Below are 22,295 nucleotides of genomic sequence, written 5' to 3'. Positions count from 1 at the left end.
AAAAATGTTTTTTAAAATTTCTTCCTTCACCCACTGGTTGTTGCGGGTCATGTTGTTTAATTTTACGTTTGTGAATTTTTCAGTTTTCCTCTTATAACTGATTTGTAGTTTCATACCATTGTGGTGTTAAAGATACTTGATAAGATTTTAGTCTTCTTAATTTGCTGAGAATTGTTTTGTGACCTGTCACATGATCTGTCCTGCAGATTGTTACATATGTGCTTGAGAAGAAGATGTATTCTGTTGCTGCTATATGGAATGTTCTCTCTATATATGTCAGGTCCATTTGTCTGAAGTATAGTTCATTTTCCACATTTCCTTATTGAAATGTCTGGATAATCTAGTCATTGTTGAAAGTGGATTACTGAAGTTCTCTTTTCTTGTTGTATTACTGTTTATTTCTGCCTTCAGATTTGTTAGTATTTGCTAAATATATTGTATTGCTCCAATGTTGGGTGTATATATATTTATGATTGTTATATTCTCTTAATGAATTGACTTCTTTATCATCATGTTATGATCTTTTTCATCTTTTGCTAATTGTTTTTGACTTATGGCATATTTTGTCTCATAGAAGTATAGCTATCCCTGCTCTCTTTTGGTTTCTACTTGCATGGAATATCTTTTTCCAGCCTTTCATGTTGAGACTTTATGTCCTTAAAAGTGAAATGAGTTTCTTGTAGACAGTATATAGTTGGGTCTTATGCATCCAGCCACTCTATGCCTTTTGATTGGAGAATTTAATTCATTTTAATTTAGGATAATTATTGAAAGGTAAGGACTTACTAATGTTATCTGTTTTGTCATTCTCTTGATTTTTTTTCTTCCTCTCTTGCTGTCTTCCTTTTTGAATTGATTTCCTATAGAGATGTGCTCTGATTCCTGTCTCTTTATCTTTTGTGGATCTACTTTAAGTTTTTACTTTGTGGTTACCATGAAGCTTACATAAAACATCTTATAATAGTCTGTTTTATGCTAATAATGGCTTATTTCAATTGCGTACAAAAATTCTATCCTTTTACTCTGTTCTTAGGTTTTTGGTGTCACAATTTACCTATTTTTATATTGTGTGTTCATTGACCAATATTATAGCTATTACTATTTTTTTATGTTTATTTTTGAGAGAGAGACACAATGTGAGTGGGAGAGGGGCAGAGAGAGAGGGAGACACAGAATCCCAAGCAGGCTCCAGGCTCTGAGCTGTCAGCAGAGAGCCCGATGCAGGGCTCAAACTCACGAACCATGAGATGATGACCTGAGCTGAAGTTGGACACTTAGCCAACAACCACCCAGGCACCCCCTGTAGCTTATTGTTATTTTTAATACTCTTGCCCGTTAACCTTTAACCTTCCGTAACCTGGGGTTATGTGGTGAACACACCACCATATTACAGCCCTAGCATATTTTGAATTTAACTATATACTTGAATTTTCCAGTTTATTGGATAGTTTCCTATGTTTTCTTGTACTATGAATCCTTTCATGTCAACTTGGATTCTTTCATTTCAACTTGGGTTCTTTCAGATTTTGTTTGTCCAGGATAGTCGTTATCTCTCCTTCATTTCTGAAAGACAGCTTTGTTGGATACAGTATTCTTGGTTGGAGGTTTTTTCTTTTCATAGCCTCCTATTCTCTCTAAGCCTGTAAAGTTTCTGCTGAGTAATCTGCTGATAGCCTTATTGGAATTCCCTTGTCAGTTGCAAGTTTCTTTTCTCTTGCTGTGTTTAAAATTCTGTCTTTGTCTTTGATTTTTAACAGTTTTATTATGTGTCTTGAAGGAGATTTCTTTGAATTGAATTTGTTTGGGGACCTATAACCTTCATCAACTTGTATATCCACGTCTCTCCCCCAGATGTGGGAAGTTCTCAGCTATGATTTCTTTAAATAGGCTATCTGCTCCTTTCTTCCTCTTGTCTCCTTCCAGGATTCCATTGATTTACAGAGTGTTGGGTTTTTTTGTTTTTTTTTTTGTTTTTTTGAATGTATGTCATAGGTAATGTAGGCTTTTTTTCACTCTCTTTCATTCTTTTCCTTTGTTCTTCTCTGACTAGATAATTTCAAAGTTTCTGTCTTCTAACTTGCAGATTCTTTCTTCTGCTTGATTCCTTCTGACTTTGATCCTCCCTTCTGAAGTTTTATTTTATTCATTGTATTCTTCACCTGCAGAGTTTCTGGGGCTTTTTGGTAAATGACTTATGTCTTTTTGTTAAACTTCCCATTTTGTTCATACATTGTTTTCCTGGTTTAGTTGACTTTTCTTTTTTTTTTTTTTTTTTTGTACCTTGTTGAACTTCCTTAAAATAGCTATTTTAATTTCTTTATCCAGTAAATTGTAGATCTTCATGTCTTTGGGATCAGCTACTGGAAAATTCTGTGACCTTTAGGTGGTGTCATGTTTCCTAGATCAGTCAGTTCCTTGCTGTCTTCACATTTGTGGTAGCAGTCACCTCCCTTAGTCTTTACTAACTGCCTTCAAGAGAGAAATGTCTTCTGTCACCCCTGGGTCAGACAGGGATTTTGAGGTTTTCTCACCTGCTCCACACTTCTTGGCTCCCTCATGTGCAGAATTTTTTAACTTGTATGTCTTCTCTTGATCCTGCAACACATCAGGCCAAATGCTTCCAGCCTCCCTTTTGCTTTTCCAAGAATGGCACTAATGCTGAGGTGGTCTTTCCCTGACCTACAAATTTGGGTGATGCTCAGCAGATACCTACCAGAGCTTACTCCCACCACCGTCATCAGGAGCATGCACAGGGAGCCGGACGCAGGTGTAGGGGGGTATAGGTAAGGCACACAAGTGCTAGGGAGTGCCCATGGGCCACTTGGAGGGATCTGTGTGCAGGGCATCTCCACTGGTTCATGGGCAGGGTTCTTGATGGAATCCATGACACAGGAAGATTCACATTCCTTATTCTGAGAGTCCTGTCTGCCACTCTCCCAGCTTTTTCCTGCCTCCTGCCCCCAGCCATGCAGCTCATGATTTAGTATTCTGGATAGAGTGAGAGAGACATGGGCCTTTTTGGGCAGCATTCTGCACAGCGGGGAAAGCTGGGCACTCGCTCACCTGCTCTCATTGCACCATGGGAAAAATTGCCCTCAGTTGTGCCATCTAGGGGGAGGGGTGATAGTGAAATCATACTATTCCTCCTCCCCTCTCCAGCGTGCTGGAATTTCCCCCCTGGAAACCTGGATTTCCACAAGTGTTCCTGTCCATGGGTGTTTGTTTAAGATGGTGTTCTCCCACTGCCGAGAGGGGCTGGAGCCAGTTCACAACTTGGAATGTAGTCTGTATACCTATTACCCAAAGCAGGGTTGGGTGAGACTCCTCTCAGGTCTCTTGGTGTCTAGTGCTGGATCCCACAGCTCCCACAAAAACACTTCTGTCCGTGGAAGGTTGCCACATGTTGGGAGGGGACACGAACCGGGGATGTCTTCTTCAGCCATGTTGCTGACCTCACCCTCTAGTACTGCACCATTTGGAAGGGGCCTTTTCTGAAGAGACCACATTGTGACCATATTTTGCTTCCTTGCTTACCGTATTATTTTCTAGACTCATTACATTTTCCCCCTTTTAGGTGACTTACCTATTGAATATCCATATTGTTGTTTAATAATTAATTTGTTATACAAATTGCTATTTATTTGCTATGGCAAGTAGGATAAAATACCTTTCTAGAATTTGAACTGGTCCACAAAGCAGCAAAGCTGCTAATTATGAAAATATTTGTGTTACATAAATTTCCCATCTTCCTTTTATTATCTGAACCAGCTATTTCCTGCAGGGAATATAATGTTCAAGAGCACATTAACAAAGGATGCATTAGTAAAGCCTACTAATTAGGCTGTTTCTGATGAGCTGCTCTGAGGTGCTCTTGAAATACAGGCAGGGCAGAAATCAGTATTACCTTGTACCACATAAATTCTGGTACTCTAGCCCAGTGGAGCTTAAACAGGATGGGCAATACACAATCAGATTAAGACTCAATATATTTTCTTTTTTAAGGCCCTTTCCACTAAGAATTAACTGTCTCTGCTAACTGAATTTCCCATTATGGGGAATTCTTTTCACGTTTATCTCTTCAAGTACCCTTTGAAAATGCAGTTGTTTGAGGCTTGAAGTAATCTCATAGTGCTGTCTCATTTGTCTTTCCTCCGATGGTGGGAGAGAATGGCTGCTGAGTCAGAGCATTGAGCATTTCTGGGAGGTGAAATGGGAAATTATTTACGGCTTTGCTTCAAGCTGGGCATAAGTAGATATGCTGATTAGGCAAATTCACTCATAGCCAGGCATGCTTCTTAAGAAGTAATATTCTCCATTGAAATTTGAGCACTTTGTTCTTTTTTGGAATATATCATATGCTTGGAATATGATACTTCTGTGGATTTTTTTTTCTGCTTTTCTATTATATAACATCAGTGTAAGAATTTATTTGAAAGGAAGTAGTTTATAAGCAGAAAGGAAATTAACATGTATTGAGTATTACTATGTTCTTGACTTTATATAATTTTAAGTAATTCTTATAGCAATTCTGCTAAGTAAATTATATAATCTTCACCTTTACAGATTGAGACTAATGCTTAGAAATGTTAGTTGATTGGCTAAGGTTTGACTGTGTTAGTGCCAAATCAGTGTTCTTTCCACAGCTAATTATTTTCTTTCTTGTCTTTCAAATACTAACTGAAGCTAGTCAGCTTATTGCTTTCGGTAACCTGGCTTTGGAGCTAAATTTAGAGTCCTTGGGTTCGAATCCTATGTTTATAATCTGGGTACAGTCATTTAATCGTAGAATGAAGCTAATGCTCCCCAACCAAGGATTTTCCTGAAGATAAATGATGTAGTCTGTATAAAGCATGTAGCACAGTGCCAGACCGTTAGCAAGCCTTTGACGAAGGGTTGCTACTATGAAGGCTATTAGATGGGCTTTTAGTTTTGCTTTAATCCTGCATCCAGTAATTGGGTCATCTTTGAACATGATGATGGTATCTCACAATACTTTGAGAATGTTTTGCTGTTTTGCTTTTTCTTTTATTTTTAATGTATAAAGTGATTTCCTGTACCTTCAGAAACTAGCTTTATGTTTATGGTCTGTGCCTCAAGTGTATGCAGAACCCTGCAGTAACAATGGTGGTTTGGTTTTTTTAAATTGAAGTATAGTTGACACACAATTTTACATTAGTTTCAGGGGTACAACCTAGTGATTCCACAACTCTGTACCTTATGCTATGCTCACCACAAGTGTAGACACCATCTGTCACCATACAACACTATTACAGTAACATTGATTATATTTCCTATGTTGCGGCTGTGATTTATTCATTCCATTAGTGGCGGTCTCTACCTCCTACTCCCTCATTTCACCTGTCCCCCTGCCCTCCCTCTGGCAACAACCAGTTCTCTATGTTTATGGGTCTGTTTTTGCTTTTCGTTTGTTTTGTTTTTCAGATTCCACATATAAGCAGAATCATATGGTTTTTGTCTTTCTCATTCTGACTTCATTTAGCATAGTATCCTTTAGATCCATGCATGTTGTTGCAAACGGCAAAAGCTTTGTTCTTTTTTATGTCTGAATAATATTCCTATCTGTATATCTCTGTGTGTGTGTGTGTGTGTGTGTGTGTGTGTGTGTGTGTGTGTATGCCACATCTTTGTCCATTCATCTGTCGATGGACACTTAGGTTGCTTCCATATTTTGGTTATTGTAAATGCTGCAGTAAACATAGAGGTACATGTATCTTTTTGAATTAGTGCTTTCATTTTCTTTGGGTAAATACTCAGTAGTGGAATCCTGTGATATTTCTATTTTAATTTTTTGAGGAACCTCCATACTGTTTTTTATGGTGGCTGTACCAATTGACATTCCCACCAACAGTGCACCAGGATCCCTTATCTCCATATCTTGCCAACATTTATTACTTATTTTTTTTATACTAGCCATTCTAATACCTCATTGTAGTTTTGAATTGCATTTCCCTGATAATTAGCAATGTTGAGCATCTTTTCATGTGCCTGTTGGCCATCTGTATGTCTTCTTCAGAAAAATGTGTATTTGGTTCCTGTGCCCATTTTTAAATTGGATTGTTTGGCTTCCTTGGTGTTTAATTGTATAATTTCTTTGTATATTTTGGATTTTAACCCCTTGTCAGATATGTAATTTACAAATACCTTCTTTTCAATAGGTTGCCTTGTTGTTTTGTTGGTGGTTTCGTTCAACTGCAAAAGCTTTTTAGGTTGATGTAGCCCCAGTGGTTTATTTTTTGCTTTTCCCTTGTGTGAAGAGAGACATGCTTGGAAAAACGTTCCCAGGGATGATGTCCAGAAGATCACTGCCTGTATTTTCTTCAAGAAGTTTTATTGTTCAGGTCGCATATTTAGGTCTTTAATCCATTTTGAGATTGTTTTTGTGTATGGTATAAGAAAGTGGTCCAGTTTCATTCTTCTACCTGTAGCTGTCCAGTTTTCCCAGCACCATTTATTGAAGAGATTGTCTTTTACCCATTGTATATCCATATTTCCTTTGTCATGGATTAATTAACTATATAAGCTTGGGTTTATTTGGGGACTCTCTACAGTACCATACTGTTTGAGTCCTATAGTTTTGTAGTTTATTTTGAAATTTGGGGCTATGGTATCTCCAGCTTTGTTCTTCTTTCTCAAGACTGCTTTGGCCATTTGGGGTCTTTTGTGGTTCTATAACAAATTTTAGGAGTACTTTTTCTAGTTCTGTGAAAAATGCCATTGGAATTTTAATAGGGATTGCATTGAGTCTGTAGATTGCTTTGGATAGTAGGAGTTTTTAACAGTAACTCTCGGTCCATAAGCATAGTATATCTTTCCATTTATTTGTGCCATCTTCAAATTTCTTTCATCAATGTCTTATAATTTTTAGAGTATAGATCTGTCTCCTCCTTGGTTAAATTTATTCCTAGGAATTTTATTTTGTTTTGTTTTATTTTTTGGTGCAAGTTTAAAAAAATTTTTTTAAGTTTATTTATTTTGAGAGAGAAAGAGAGAGAGCAAAAGTAGGGGAGGGGCAGAGAGAAGGAGACACAGAATCCCAAGCAGGTTCCATGCCACCAGTGAAGAGCCTAATGGGGTACTTGAATTCACGAACTGTGAGATCATGACCTGAGCCGAGATCAAGAGTCAGATGCTCAACTGACTCAGCCACCCAGGTGCCTCTTTTGGTGCACTTGTAAGTGGGATTGTTTTCTTAATTTCTTTTTCTGCTTCTCCATTATTAGTGTATATATAGAAATGCAACACATTTCTGTATACTGATTTTGTGTTCTGCAACTTTACTGAATTTATTTCCGATAGTTTTTTTTTTTTTTTTTGGTTGAGTCTTTAGGATTTTCTATCTTTAATGTCATGTCATTTGGAAATAGTGACAGTTTTACTTCTTCCTTAACCAATCTGAATGTGGAAATAGTGACAGTTTTACTTCTTCCTTAACCAATCTGAATGCCTTTTATTTCTTTTTCTTGTCTGATTGCAGCAGCTAGGATTTCCAGTACTATGTTGAATAAAAGTGGTAGGAGTGGAATACTGTAATAATGTTTGTTTTTTCAAGACAATGTTTGGGTCTTAGATATAGACTTTAATTTTTATTTGTTTGTTTGTTTGTTTATTTATTTATTTATTTATTTATTTATTTTTGAGACTGAGAGAGACAGAGCATGAGAGGGGCAGAGAGAGAGGGAGACACAGAATCCAAAGCAGGCTCCAGGCTCTGAACTGTCAGCATAGAGCCTGACACGGGGCTCGAACTCACAGACTGTGAGATTGTGACCTGAGCCGGTCGGACGCTCAACCGACTGAGCCACCCAGGCACCCCATTAAATGGAGAAAGTTTATTTGATGTCTTAAATAATTTGACATTTGCGGTTCTCTTTTACTCTAAACCTGTATATCACAACTTCATACAACAGATGTTAGTATCTGGTATCCTGGTATCTGTTAGCTTACAGATTGCTACCAAAACAGTAATCTAACTTTAATACAGGCAGTTTGCTGTGGCAGGACAAGCACAGATAGGAGCCAGAGTGCAGGCCATCAGTGTCCCCAGGTTGTGGATGATATAACTGTAGCTCCGTAGAATTGTGAGGATTGGATGAGACTGCCTGTGCAGTGCCTGGTGCATGGTAGGCCTTCTGCCCCCATCTGTTAATAGGAAGGTACTTATGACATACAGATATCCTGATGCTGTTACAGTTTCTTTCTCTCTTGAGTAATAATATCACTTTACCAACTCTCTGTTATTGGTGATTTTGTCCTATTTTAAGTGTTTGATTTCATAATGGATTTAGTTGTTTATCAAGTAAATCGTTGGATTTGTTCCCACCAGTGATACCAAGAAGAAGCAGGGAATGAGGAAAAGGAACAACAGCGAAGTGGAAGACGTGGGACCCACGAGTCGTAACAGAAAGAAGGCCAAGTGGGAGACCTTAGAGCCTTTGGACACAGGCCTGTCTTTAGCAGAGGATGAAGAGCTGGTGTTACATCTGCTCAAAAGTCAAAGCTAGATGCTCCGTGCTCTTCTCCTTGAGACCTCTGGTCATGATTATGTGGACAAGAAGTTGAAAAAAACAGTTGGCTTTGGGGCACTTAGGTAACATGAGCCCCGTGCCCAAAGGATCTGTCCTCGGACCAAAGCAGTTCTGTCTCTAAGCCCCTTTCACGGGACATGCTTGTGCCATCCCAGAGCAAACTCAGAGTGAGGGTGGATTACCAAGTTTCTTGATCCCATTTTCCAGCATGTGCTCTGTTAGATCTTATCCGTGGATTCCTACATCTTGTCACTCGAAATGCTTCCTTTGTTTTACCGACAACTTCTGGAGACCTTGTTTCATTGTTAGAAATTCCTATCTTGCTTACCATACAGAAATTTCTGTGTATTATTAAGCAAAATTGCTCACATTTTTGATGTATTTAATATCTCTAAAGAGACACAGTAAGATGGACCAGTCCCGAGAAAAGAGTATTTTTGAATTGCAACGATCAATAATAAACATATTTCCTATAAAATACTAATGTTTTCATTGTGTCCAGTAATATAAGAGCACTCTCAGGGCAAGATCCCTGAGTACAATGCTTAGCCAGTTCCGGACAGTGAATTTATCATGTTCTTAAATTAGCTTTCCTGAAGATAATCGCTTAGCTTGTACTGGCAGATTGCGTGGCCGCTTTTGAAACCTGTACCATTCCTACACCTGGAGACTGTGCTCCACATCCAGCCCTGTAGCGAGCACCCAGTAGGCTGTAGGTCTCTCTTTTTTTTTAATTTTTGTTTAATCTTTATGTCATTTTTGAGAGAGAGACAGAGAGGCAGAGTGCAAATGGGGGAGAGGCAGAGAGAAAGGGAGACACAGAATCTGAAGCAGGCTCCAGACTCCAAGGTGTTAGCCCAGAGCTCGACGTGGGGCGTGAACCCGTGAACCGTGAGACCATGACCTGAGCCGAAGTTGGACACCTAACTGACCGAGCCACCCAGGCGCCCCTAGTCTTCTCTTAAGTGCCTTGTTCGGCAGGCACCACGGAGCCCCCCACCGAGCCAGCTCCTGGTAATGAGTAAGAAGCAGAACAAGACAGAACCTGTTTTTGGTTATTCTTTGTGGGGAAAGAAACCTGGCTTTGGCATGCCGGTTCTACCATAGATTTGTCACCCCCTCGTTGTTCTCTGCCCTGGCTGCTGCTCACTCCGTGCACAAACATACACAAATAAATTTCAATAACTGAGTGCAAATCACTCACGAATCCAAGGAAGTATCCCTCCTGCATATCCCACAGACACTTCCAACTCAGCCTGACTCCGTAATGTCTCTGCTTGGTGTGATCGGTGTCCCTCAAGGGCAGCACAGAGAAACTCGACCACCCTTCACTTGGCTGGTTCCGTTGATTCCTCTGCATGTGACTCTTCTATCCACTGTTTTTCCTTTATCTTCCCAGCTTCTGTCTTCAGTCAGAGTTCAGATTCTCCTTGAGACATTACTCCAGTGACCGCCAGCTGGTGCCACCAGCCTCCCATTTCTGTAGCTGAGCGTTCCACTGTGGCCGCAGTTGTCTGTGTAGCGCTGAGCTGAGCTGTTTCTTGCTTCTGTTACCGTGCTTATCATGCAGTGTTCCAGATGTTGTTTATAAGCCTCTTGCCCCTGTTATGTGACAAATTTCTAGACTGTCTGTGCTTACCCATCCTGTGCACTCCCAGAGCTAAATACAGCACCTGCCCTTTAACAGGTTCTCGGTAAGGCTTATGGAATTAATGAACGAATAGCAAGAGACCAAAATGATTTAAGGTATGTTGTGTGCATTGCCCCCTCTGGTAGGAAGGATATAGGGTGTTAAGAAATTTGACACCTGGATGAAATGGCTCTTTTGGGGAAAATTGATGGGAAAGGAATTTAGGGTACGACAGCCAGGGAAGATTTTGAAATTAAATGATACGGTACAGGATTTCTTGGCCTTGAATATTTCCAAAGGACAGAAGTATGTAAACTGAAGGTTTACCTATTTCAGTTTGTCAAGAGTGTATATACACTGAGGGTTCACCATTGAATTCACTTTGTGCAATTTTGGATTTTGTTTGTTCTAACCCAAAAGAAGGATTAAGGCAGTTTTATTCCGTGTTTGTGAACATTCAATAGATATATTGCCACGCCTTTAGTTCATAAAGTAGTTTGAGTTGTATTCTGTCCCTCGAACTGAATAGATCCTGACTAATCTATACATTGTAGGGGATTTTAGTTTGCTGGTTTCGAAAACTAGTTAAAACCTCAGAACAGCGTTGATAGAAAACTCAGGTAAACAACACAGGGTAGATTTTGTTCGGTGTTTACTGTATAGTATTACTTTTTAGCAGATATTCACTACACCCCCCCCCCCTTCCTTGCTTTGCAAAGCATAATTTTCTCCGCCCCTCCTGTTGGGCCTGCCACATGGCTTACTCTAGCCCATGGAATGTGTGGAAGTGACTGTGGGCCAGTTATAAGTAGAGCCTTTAGGGTGTATTGATGTTCCGTCAGCCGTCTCCCTTGATACTAGGACCAGAGAGAGGGTACTGCTTCAGTCTGGGTCCAAGTGAGAAGACATGTTAGACCTGTGGCCACCACATCCCCTCTAAATCTTGGGGAGCAAGAAATCCTCTAAGACTTGGGGAGAAAGACTTTTTTCAGAGAAAAAAGATAAGAGAAACTTAATAGCCAATGAGTAAGAGCATTCATCCATTCAATAAATGTTAATAAATTCAGCAACTACCATATGTCAGGCTCTTTGCTTGTGAGAAATACAAAATGTTCCCTCCCCTGCTCCCATATAGTGGGGGGAAGGAGAAGCAGGCTCATAGTTTTCGTGCATTATGAAAGGAGGTGGAAATTCTGCGTTAGCATTGTTGCTGGCGTGCAGGAAGGGGGGACATAGATAGTGACTTGGCCGAGGACCCAGAGGCTAATTCTTGCTTGATGTGTAACTGAGGCCAAGAGGCTATTACCCACTCGTGTAAAATGATCCCTGAAATTACATGAGCCTTTTAGAGCAGATACACCCAACAGCCCAATCCTTTGGAAGGCTGCCGTCTTATAAGCTTAACGTGGCATTTTAGATTTGTTGGGAGCTATAAAAAATGGGTAAGTTTAATTAAATGTAATTAATTTTGTTATACAACATTTGAAATACCCTGAACATGAAGAGTCATCTCCATGCGTGTCAGAGTCTGCCAGAGGATGCAGATGTTCCTGAGAGGTGTGGGGGGTGTGGGGGGGAGCAGGGATGGGAGGTGGTGATGTAGGTAGAGGGGAAAGAGCCTGCAACCAATATTTAGAAACCTTGTTTCAGCTCTTTGAAGACTATTTTATTCATTTAGTTTGAGAGAGTGAGCGAGAGCGATTGGGGGAAGGGCAGAGAAAGAGGGAGAAGAGAGGATCCCAGGCCTGCTTGGCCATGCTCAGTATTGGAGCCCGATGCAGAACTCCATCTCACAACCATGAGATCAGGACCTGAGATGAAATCAAGAGTCGGATGCTCAACCGACTGAGCCACCCAGACACCCCTAAGACCATTTTAACCAGAAGTGTGATCACAGTGTGATTTTCTTCCCCAGGCCCTGCTGATCGGACCCGTCTGTATACCTGGTACCTGCTGGAATTGGTCAGGAATTGGCAGCTAGCCATGAGCCTGTTAGAGAGGCTGAGACCGAAAGCTCTGTCCAAACAGGGACACGTTGGGCAATGGAAGTTTAGGTAGTCCACAAAATAGGGTTAGGAGACAGACCAGGGAGCACGATGGGCAGAAAGTGAGCTCAGATTGGGAGTTAGGTGGGCACAGCTGTGAGTGAACAAGAACTCTGGAAAAAAGAGTAAGTGGTGAGGGGTCCCCGTTGGTCATGGAACATGAGGCAAATCCATGGAAAATCCAGGCTGGAACAGTGAAGGCCTGCAGACCCCTCTTGCTGAGGTCTCTGGGGTCCACACGGCCCTTTAGGGTCTTCATAAGGCTTTACCTTCTCCATGGTCCTGTCAGAGTTCTGCGTAAGTCTGTCTCCTTCACTGCCTTGGGTAGAAGACCCCCTTGCCTCAACCAGTCTGAGTGAGTCTTTGGGGTTTTTGTACCCAGAAGAGCTTCAGTAAACGCAGAATACTCTAATGCCGTGCTGCCTGGATGTGAGTGTGCCAGGGAAGCACCAGGGGCGTCTTTCCAGAGGGCTAATCCCGGATCAGGACGTCTGAGGTGGGGTCTGAGAGTCCGCGTTTCTTTCACGCTTTCAGGTGATGCTGTGCCACTGTCCCCCGGTCACATTTGAGTAGCGAGGCACTAATGGAATTTAGAGAGTTATTAAAATCATTATTCACAGATAGGGTTCTGTCAGAGTCCCAGCAGGAAACAGATGGCACACACAAATTAGCATTATTCTAAGGGGATTCAATAAAAGGATTATTTACACAGGCCAGGGCAGGGTGTGAGGAAATCATGACGGAGAGTCTACCTGAGGCTGGTTGCTGGAGTGTTCCCACTCCTCCCCCTGAAGGAAGTGGGGGTGCGGGCGCGGGGCCGGGAAGGAGAGACTGCTGGGCTTTGACCTTTCCGTGCAGCCAGCCGGAGGTGACCACGGGGAACCGGCCCAGAGAATGAATCCCGGGACCTGGCGATTGCCCCTGTAGCCAGAAAGCAAGCTGCCTTGACAGGTGAGCTGTGCAGTCTCCCGAGACGCGGAGCAAGGTGGAGAAACCTAGGGCGACAGAAGAAACGGGCACAGAGATGTAGGGCGTAGATGGGTGGGAGGAGAGGAGCGGCCCCGGGCCTCTGCCCCTCTGGCCTGCGCTGCGGGCCAGGCACCGCCCTGAGAGCCAGCTGTGCGTCGAGGACGGGCAGCCAGCCAGCCAGCCAGCCTGCATGGTGCCAGTGGGGGGTGAGCCAGGGGAAGAGGGTAGCTCGATGGCCAGGGGAGTGACCGTCGCGGGGAAGGCCCACGGATCTGCTGGCAGGGGTGAAGTCCGAGGAGCAAGGCCCACTTCCCAAAAGTGTTGGGGGCACCCTGGCGGCAGGTGCTGCCTGGACAGCCCCCCACCCCCACCCCCACCCCCACCCCCAGAGCATTTCTGACCACCGTCATGTAGTGGCCTTCACACTCAGTGCCTCCTGCTCTCCGAGACCACTGTTCCTCCCGCTTCCCTCTCAGACCTCCAGAGCTTGCCCTTCTTCACTCTTGGCCCGTGATTTTACTGAGAAAATAGAAATAGTCGATTTTAATGTCGATTAATGTCGATTTTACTGAGAAAATAGAAATAGTCAGGACACCTTCCCTGAACTGCACACCCGCCTGGCCTCCCCTCCGGCCGCTGGGGAGGGATGGGGGGGACTGTCTACGCTCCCGCCCTGGGCCAACCCCCTGCCCGGGCTGGGTGCACCCTGCCCTTCCACAATTGTTCCCTCTCCACGGCATCCTCAGCCTTCCCTCCCTGCTGGGCGGCAGGGTCTTTCACTTACACACCAGAACTTAAATCGCGACCACAACTGGCACCCCGCCCACCATCCCTTGGCAGCCACAGCCCTGTTGCTCTCTCTCTCTCTCCCTTTGTGGTATAGATAACTCTGATCCCTGTCTATACCTCCTTCCTTCCCAGTCTTATGTGCAAGTGATATTGAATAAACTGCTCATGTTCAAGTACACGGTTTGATAAACACTGGCATGTGCACACATCCCTACACATGCACGACGGACAATGGACATACACATCTGTAACCCCTAAAAGTTTCCTCCTGTTGTCCTCTCCCCACCCCCAGCTGTTTCCCAGACAGCCCCTGAGTCACTATAGATCGGTTTACGTTTGCTAGAATTTTCTGTCAATGGGGTCACGCAGCGTGCATTCATTTTTGTCTGGCTTCTGGCACTCAGCATCATCTTGAAATTCATCCAATTTGCAGTGCATATCAAGCGTTCGTTCCTTTTATTGCTGGGTAGTAATCCGTTGTGCGGACCATACCTGTTTATCCCTTCACCATTTACCAACGGGGGCAAGACTTGCATTTTTGGCAATTACAGATAACATTGGTAGGAAGTGTATAAGTCTGTGTGTGTGGTCCTATGTTTTCACTTGTCTTGGGTAAACACCTGGGAGAGCAAACGGCTGTCTCACGTGGTAGGCATATGTTTAACTTTTCAGGAAACTGCCAGGTGGTCTTTCCAAGAGGCTGGACCATTTCACATTACGCCCAGTAGTGTATGAGAAGTCCCTGCTTCTGCACACCCTCGCCAACACTTGATATTATCAGTCTTTTTAATTTTAACCATTTTGATGAGTGTGTAGTACTATCTCATTGGGACTTTAATTCACATTTCCCTAATGGCCAAACACACTGAGCAACTTTTCGTGTCCTTATTTGCCATCCGTATGTCTTCTTTGTGAAATGGGTGTTCAAGTATTTTGCCCATTTTTAAGAATTTGCTTGCTTGTTTTCTTACTGAAATTTATAAATTTATCTGATACTCTGCTGGACACAAGTCCTTTATCAGATACATGATTTGCAAATATTTGCTCCCGTTCTGTGGATTGTCTTCTCATTCATTCTCTTTCATTTTCTGATTGTCTTTTGAGGAGTAGACCTTTAATTTTAATGATGTTTAAATTATTCTTTCTTTTATCGATCCTGTGATTGGTGTCATATCTAAGAACTCTTGGCTTATCCCAAGGTCACAAAGATTTTCTCCTATATTTTCCTCTAAAAGATTTATAGTTTTAGGCTTTCCATTCAGATTCATGCTGCATTTTGAATTAATCCTTGTATATGGTGCAAGATGTGGATTGAACTTCAATTTTTTTGCATTCGGATATGCAGTTGATCCCACAGCATTTGTCAAAAAGTCTGGGTGTTTTTTTTTTTCCCCTCCACTGAATTGCCTGTGCATTTTGTCATGCCAGAAAGTAAGAAAATGCTCAAAAAGAAGAAACTTACAACGTGGTGGTATGCCAAAGGGGTATGGGAGCCTACTGAAAGCATTCTCAATGGCCAGAGCTGAGAAAGTTCGAGCAACAAAATAAAGTAGGATTGAATTATAACCCCATATATATAAGGGTCCCTGAGTCCGTGCTGATATAACTCAAGGACTGAAAAAATAAATGTGGGACAAGGGACAAATCTCCCATGCAAAAGAATCCCAAATAACTTACGCAGCTACTCTGCCCTCCAGGAAGTGGGCTGTGCATGGTGATTCCTCCAAAGATGACAGAAAAAGGAGTAGCTTCACAGCAGAAAACCTGACAAACCCCCTCAGCCAGTGATCAAGACAATAGCTCGTACTCCGTCGTATCATGGGATAAGAAGGGTGTGCTCCATCTGTGGTCTTCCTCTCTGAAATGCAGAACCTCATTCTAATCATGAGAAGAGACATCAGACAAATCCAAGTTGAGAAGCATTCTACGACACAGCTGACCAGTACTTCTCAAAACTCACAGCGTCGTCAAATGAGGGAAGTCTGAGACTCACTCACGGCCGAAAGGAGCGTACGGACACATGCTACCAAAACAGGATGTGGGGTCATCCATGGGACCCTGAACAGAAATACGACATTAGATGGAGACTAATGAGATCTGAATAAGGCATGGAGTTGAGTTAATAGTAATTTGTCAGTATTGGTTCTTTATTGTGAGAAATGTACCATAACAGTGTACGATGTTAAAAATGGGGGAATATGGAAACTCTATACTGGCTTTCTACAAACTCTACAAGTCTTTCTAATGCTGAAGAAGTTTTAAATGAGAAGTTTATTTTAAAAATGACACCCAGCAGATGCCGCCTATTTTATTTAATCCAATCTCTTATGATTGGACATTTAAGTCGTTTCTAAATTTTTGCTCTTTATAACACATTGATGAGAAACTTCTTTATGATTAAATCCCTGCACACATCTGTTAATGTTTCCTTCAGAAGAAGTTTGTAGAAGCGAGGTTGTAGGCTAACAGGTGTGCATGTTGTAATAGTATTAAGGATTTTGATGCAATATACCTAATGAGGCACTTTCAACGGAAGAATGTTAACTCCAAATAATGAGGGATGACCTGTTTGGGAAAGAGCTGTGCTATTGGGCCTGTCCAAGCCAGTCGCATCAAATGCACACAGTAGTTCTGTCAACTCCCTGAGAAAGTCACTTGCCAGGGTCTGAACTCAAGAGGCCTGTGTTCAGAGGTGTGCCCTGCGTTGGGTGTCTGTGCGTGCAACAGATTAATGAGCCTGTTAAGGCACAGGTCTCTGTCAGAAGATTTCACTCCCTCATGCTGAGTTGGGCCAACTCAGTGTAAAAAAAAAAAAAAAAAAAAAAAAAAACCAATGAAAGCAGGAAAAATAAAGGTGCAGCTCTCCAGATATCCAGAGGATGTGACAAAGCCTTCCTGAATTTTATCAGTCAATGAAACAAAGACCAATACCATAGATCAGTGGTTCTCAAAGTGTGGTGCCTAGAACCAGCTCCATCAACATCACCTGGAAATGTGTTAGAAATGCAAATTCTGTTTTGTCTTTACTATCTAAATGTTTATTTTAAATTCCCTTTAAGGTGAAAAATAAGATAGAGGAGAGTCATATATGCACAATGGGGAAAGGCAAAAGAGGAAACATTCAAAATGAAAAAGCCAAGATTTATGCCCCAGGAATTCCATGCCTAGCTGAAAATGCCAGAGAAAAGGGGGAATTTCTAATGTGTTTGGACCCATGCTGGAGCTTTCCACATAATCACATTTTCTTTCTTCAATTGTACTGATGACAATGTTCTAAGAGTCTTATAGTACCTTCCCTCTTAAACAGAATAATATAAAAAGAATTACACCTTTATTGCTGATTCAGGTCACAATGGCATCCTTCTCCAGTGTTATCAGTGAATTTTCGGGCTACTTGAGGCTACGTGATTCTATACCTCTGTTCGGCCCCCACCACTCTGTACCTCTCAGACCTCAAGGTTTCTGGCTCCATTGTGTGGGGGGTTTGGAGAGAAATGCAAATTCTTAAGGTCTGAACCTAGATCTACTGAATCTGAAACTCTGGGGCTGGGACCCAGAAATATGGGTGGTTGTTGTTTTTTTTCGAGAAGTATATGCTATCAAACATTTAAATAGCCTTATAAGATATAATTCACATGCCATACACTTCACCCATTTAAAGTACAAAATTTGGGGCACCAGGGCGGCTCGGTCCGTTGAGCATCTGACTCTTGATTTCAGCTCAGGTCATGATCTCGTGGTTTGTGGGATTGAGCCCCCACCTCAGGCTCTGTGCTGACAGTTCCGGAGCCTGCTTGGGATTCTCTCCCTCCCTCTTGCTCTCTGCCGCTCCCCCACTCACAACCTAAACAAACAAACAAACAAATAAATAAATAAATAAATAAACAAATAAATAAATAAAAACAGAGTACAAAATTCTGTGGTTTTTAGTTATTCACCTATTTTTATTCTCTCTCTCAAAAATAAAATCCCTTGTAGAACCAAGGCAGCGGGATCTGTGGGTGCGAGGCCCGCCAAATGATGTCTCTGTCGCTGTGGATGGAAGGAAAGGAAGCCATGGCCACCCTGGACTTGCTCACTGTTTGACCACGAGGCCAGCCCTCGCTAATTTACCAGTGTTTCACTGTGTCCTGAAAGTCATCGGGGCTCTTAAGTAGTGAACCTTCTCTTCAGAAGGAATGCTTTACTGGCCCCTTGAGTTCCTTCACTTTCTTCACTTTATGAGGGTCATAAAGTGTCTCTCTCTGCTTACCTCTGCACACTGTCAATGTCCTCAGGTACAGCCAGGTGTCTCCGTTTGACAGAGGAAGCTACTGAGGCATCGCGAGAATTAAGGCCCTGCCCGAAGTCACCGAGCGGGATGTAGTAAAGAGGGGGTCAGCTCAGTTTCCGTCCCCCCGACTTCCCTCCCACGGTGCCTCTCAGTCCTCGTTACACGTCACCATCACCGGAGGGGCTTTTTGAAAATACCGATATTCAGGCTGCATACCCAGAGACCTGATTTAATTGGACCGAGATGAGACCCAAGCGTTGGTTTTTTTTAAGGCCTCCTGGGAGATTTTTTTCCCCCTAGTGACTTTCTTCTTTTATCTTTTCTGTTTTTTTTTAACTCTTCCTTTTGAAATAATTTGAGACTTACACAATAGATTCCGAACAGCAAATGAAGTCCTGTATATCTGTCCTCCCAGCTTTCCTAAACGTTACCATCTCACATAACCACCACATAGCCATCAGAGTCCAATAGTAACATTGATACAGTGCCTGTCGCTCATCTACATACCTCATTCACATGTCATCAAGTGCAATTCTGGATCATTGCAGTCGTCCCATCTCCTCAGGGCCCTGTAATCCTTTCGAGTGATTTTTTTTTAAGTTCATTCATTTTGAGAGAGAGACAGAGCACACAGCAGGGGAAGGGTAGAGGGAGAGGGAGACACAGAATCCCAAGGAGAATCCAGGCTCTGAGCTGTCAGCATAGAGCCTGAGGCGGGGCTTGAACTCACCAGCCGTGAGATCATGACCTGAGCTGAAGTTGGACGCTCGACCGACTGAGCCACCCAGGCACCCCTTCCCAGGTGATTTTTACGGTACATCCAGGGTGAGAACTGTTGGGGTAGACAGCGGAGCCCACGGTTAGTGTTCTGCACGCGGACTTAATTGGCTCTCCGGTGCACTTCCCCACCCCTTCTCTGACATGTGGGAGCCATATCTGAAAATCCAGGGTAATGCTAGGCTGGGGTTAGGCTGCTGGGCTGAATCACTGGAAGATTCCTGGCTACGTTTTATATGAAGCGTCAGTTGTATATGCCGGGAGGAGAAATGAGGCTAGTTATATTCATAGCAAGGTTACCGGCCCCCCAGTGACCATGGAAAATGGTGCAGCGGGGAAGGAAGAGGTAAAGGGCTTTCACATATTAACTTGCAATTCAGAGGTGTAGGTCTCTGCTGAACAGAATGACTTTCTTCGGATGCAAATGTCTCGAATGCAATTTAGATTTTAATTAGAGATGTGCCGCACCTTAACGTAGAGGTATTTATAGAGGGAGGCCAAAGACGCGCAAACGAAAACCTTGCAGTTCTTCCAGATGGTTTATTAAATTAAAGAGCGTCTCCCAACCTCTAGTCTTGACCCTGCCGTGGCAAAGATGAGTCATTGAAACATCAGCCTGTCAGTTATCCTGAGTGATTGGCTGGGTACTCCAGCTGCCAGCGTCTCCCGACAACCCACCAAGCTGGAGAACTCGTGAGGGTTCTTATTTTTATTTTCTCCTTCAGTCCAACTGCCTTTATCCAATTAGAATTTTCATCCTCATCTATTTATTATCTCCTGCTCTGAGTAAAAACAAACCTGTGCGGCTCTGCTGTGTGCAAATTAGCCTGGCTCGGGAGGCCCCAAGGCTTCACAGAAGCCCGTCCACGAGTAAGTAAAAATGTTATTAAATTTGAAACCGCATCCCCATCACCGGATTTGGATTCCTCTAGGCCACAGATGTTCACTGTCAGCGAATATTTCCTCTGTGAGGCACCTGCTTGGATGCACTTGAACCTAATAGCGTTATATGTATGCTTGTATCCGAAATCCTATGCACAGATACATCGATTGCCTTCAGACTCTCAGAGAAAGCAGTTGCTTATGCGGCTGCTGGGGCTCCTGGCCCTGTGGGTCCCGGCACAGCCGACTCTCGTGGCCCTGGCTGTACAATCCGCGGCTCCCTCTGCCGAGAACGCCCCTTCCCCCCTGTACCTTCTGACTTCTTCTCCTGACTCATTGGTGCCACCGCCTCTCAGAAGCTTTCCTTCATTTCCACCGCCCCCCCCAACCCCCATCCGAAGTCTTCTGCATGTGTTTGCACAATATCTAGTGCTTCTATGTGCTGTAGTGTAATTGTTGATGTGTCTGATGACCCCGTATTCTGGCATCGAGCCGGCACCTGCTCCGTAGTGGGTGCCTGAGACGGGCTTGTCTGAATGGGTGGGTGCTGAAAGGTGCTGCTCATCCAGTCGAACTTCGTGCCGCGCGCTGGGCTAAGCCGTCAGCATCCACCGTCTCCTTTCATCCAGGGAACAGTTCCGAGAGGAGGGGATTATGTTTCCCGTTCCACAGACGGGGACGCTGGCTGAGACGCCAGGCGCCTTCCTGCCAGGACCTCAGTGGCGGGGAGGCAGTGCGCCTGGCCCCGGGAAGAGGGTGTGCTCTCCTTGCCAGGGGGTATGGACTGTTCCCAGTTTGCACTGTTGCTTGGGAGGATGGCCTGGGACGTCCGCAGGCAGCAGACGGCCACCTGGGCCCGCGCCTGGAACCCGGAGCTGCCTGCAGCTCGGCCTCACTCGCTCAGCACACAGCAGACAGTCCGACTGCTGGAGAAGCACCGTGAGCCACACTTTCTGACTGACCTCTTGGGCTTTGCAGGCAGTTAGTTCAGTCTCTCAGAGGTCCTGGTAAGGGCTGAGCCGGCCAGCCGAGCCCTGACCTTCCACAGGGGGAGGAGAGTTTCCTCCCCTGCCACGAAGGCCCCACCTCGACAAGGGAGAGGAGGACTGGTTTTCAGGAGTGAGCACTCCCGTGGGGACAGAAGCCCCAGCCTCGGCCGCCTGCACACAAGTTTTGCCCCCGGCTCTTCAGCAGAGTCATCCTCTGAGCCATCCCCCTCTCGGACACATCTCTGGATGTTCTGGAAGATAGCCGCAGGGGGACAGGAGAGACCCCTTTGTGTCTGGAGCCTCCCGGCAGTGGTGGGGGGTGGGTGGGGAGCCTGCTCTTGCTTCCTGGCTTTTCAGATAAGTAGATAATTCACCGTGGAAACGGTACGGATACTTTTAGGGTTTCAAAGACCCCAGATGGGAACCTCTTCTGGAGAAGGCTCTCCTCGCCTTGAAATCCTGCTGTGTTCTGACCTCTTCTTTCTGTGCCTCCTACACCTGACAAGCAGAACGTGTGTGGGGTGGTTCAGGTCTCAGCACGGGCTGTCTGGGTTATTCAAATTTCCTTTTCTTTGCTCTCTGTTAGAGTATCAGTCCATATATGGAGGTGTCTCTGGCCTCAAGAGCATGATCCTGGCAGAACCTTCTAAGTAGAGACAGCTGTCCTTCCTCCCACCTGTGTGGAAGGCTGGGCCTCGTAGGGACCTCTGCTCCTTCAAGCATCATGACTGCCGCTGACCAGAACAGGGCCGAGGCCCAGCCTGAGGCCAGCAAACTCTGACTTGGCTGATAGAAGAGAGAAAATAAATGAGCTGGGTCAACAAGTTCCTCGAAAGGGAGTTTAAATCAGGAGCCACTGAACCGTGGCCTTGGGGCTTGTGGTGGTCAAAGCCGGAGTCCGTGGTGTGGGGCCCCGAACAGGTGCCGCGGACCTTGTCTGATCCGGGACCGGGAGGAGCCACGGGCAGGCACAGCTAGACCGGTAGAGACAAGTAACAGCTTGGGTGCCTTTTCCCTACAGTTTGCATCTCGTGCACAGTCCCACACTAGAAGAACCACGTTTCCCCTTTTGTTTTCTTCTGATCTAAAAATGCTCAAATCACTGCCCTCAGCACAGCCTCCATGTTCCTCTGAGGCCCACGACAGTCGGTGGGGCTTATCTGCAAGCCTGTCTCTTTTCAATAGGCTGTGCCCCCAGCCGAATAGAGTAGACACTTTGCCACGTTATCCAAGCAAGTCTGAAGATCTTCTGGAACTGACTGCCTTGCTGGAGAGTCACCACAAAGCTTGCTTTTGTGGGACGCCCAAGGGCACACGAGTCAGAGACAGGTCTGGGCACCTTCTGTTCGCAAGCAGGGAAGGGAGGCCGGGAAGGCCAGGTGAGCTCTCCCAGGG

The 22,295-nt window shown here is 44.2% G+C and overlaps 1 protein-coding gene across 1 annotated transcript in view; it reads left to right on the top strand.

Annotated features, from left to right (window-relative positions):
• Positions 1 to 9,026, top strand: part of DDX10 (DEAD-box helicase 10) — a 268,337-nt gene extending 259,311 nt beyond the window's left edge. Inside the window, exon 18 of the mRNA XM_019469241.2 lies at positions 8,345 to 9,026. Coding sequence (XP_019324786.1) covers positions 8,345 to 8,522 — 178 coding nt within the window. The 3' untranslated portion in view covers positions 8,523 to 9,026. The remainder of the gene's footprint in view (positions 1 to 8,344) is intronic.
• Positions 9,027 to 22,295: the final 13,269 nt, after the last annotated feature.

The sequence above is a fragment of the Panthera pardus genome, unplaced genomic scaffold (assembly GCF_024362965.1).
Source record: "Panthera pardus isolate Hobbes unplaced genomic scaffold, ASM2436296v1 HiC_scaffold_12, whole genome shotgun sequence".
Classification (NCBI taxonomy): Eukaryota; Metazoa; Chordata; class Mammalia; order Carnivora; family Felidae; genus Panthera; species Panthera pardus.
Note: the sequence above shows the minus strand (reverse complement) of the source record. Positions and strands in the feature narration are given on the sequence as shown.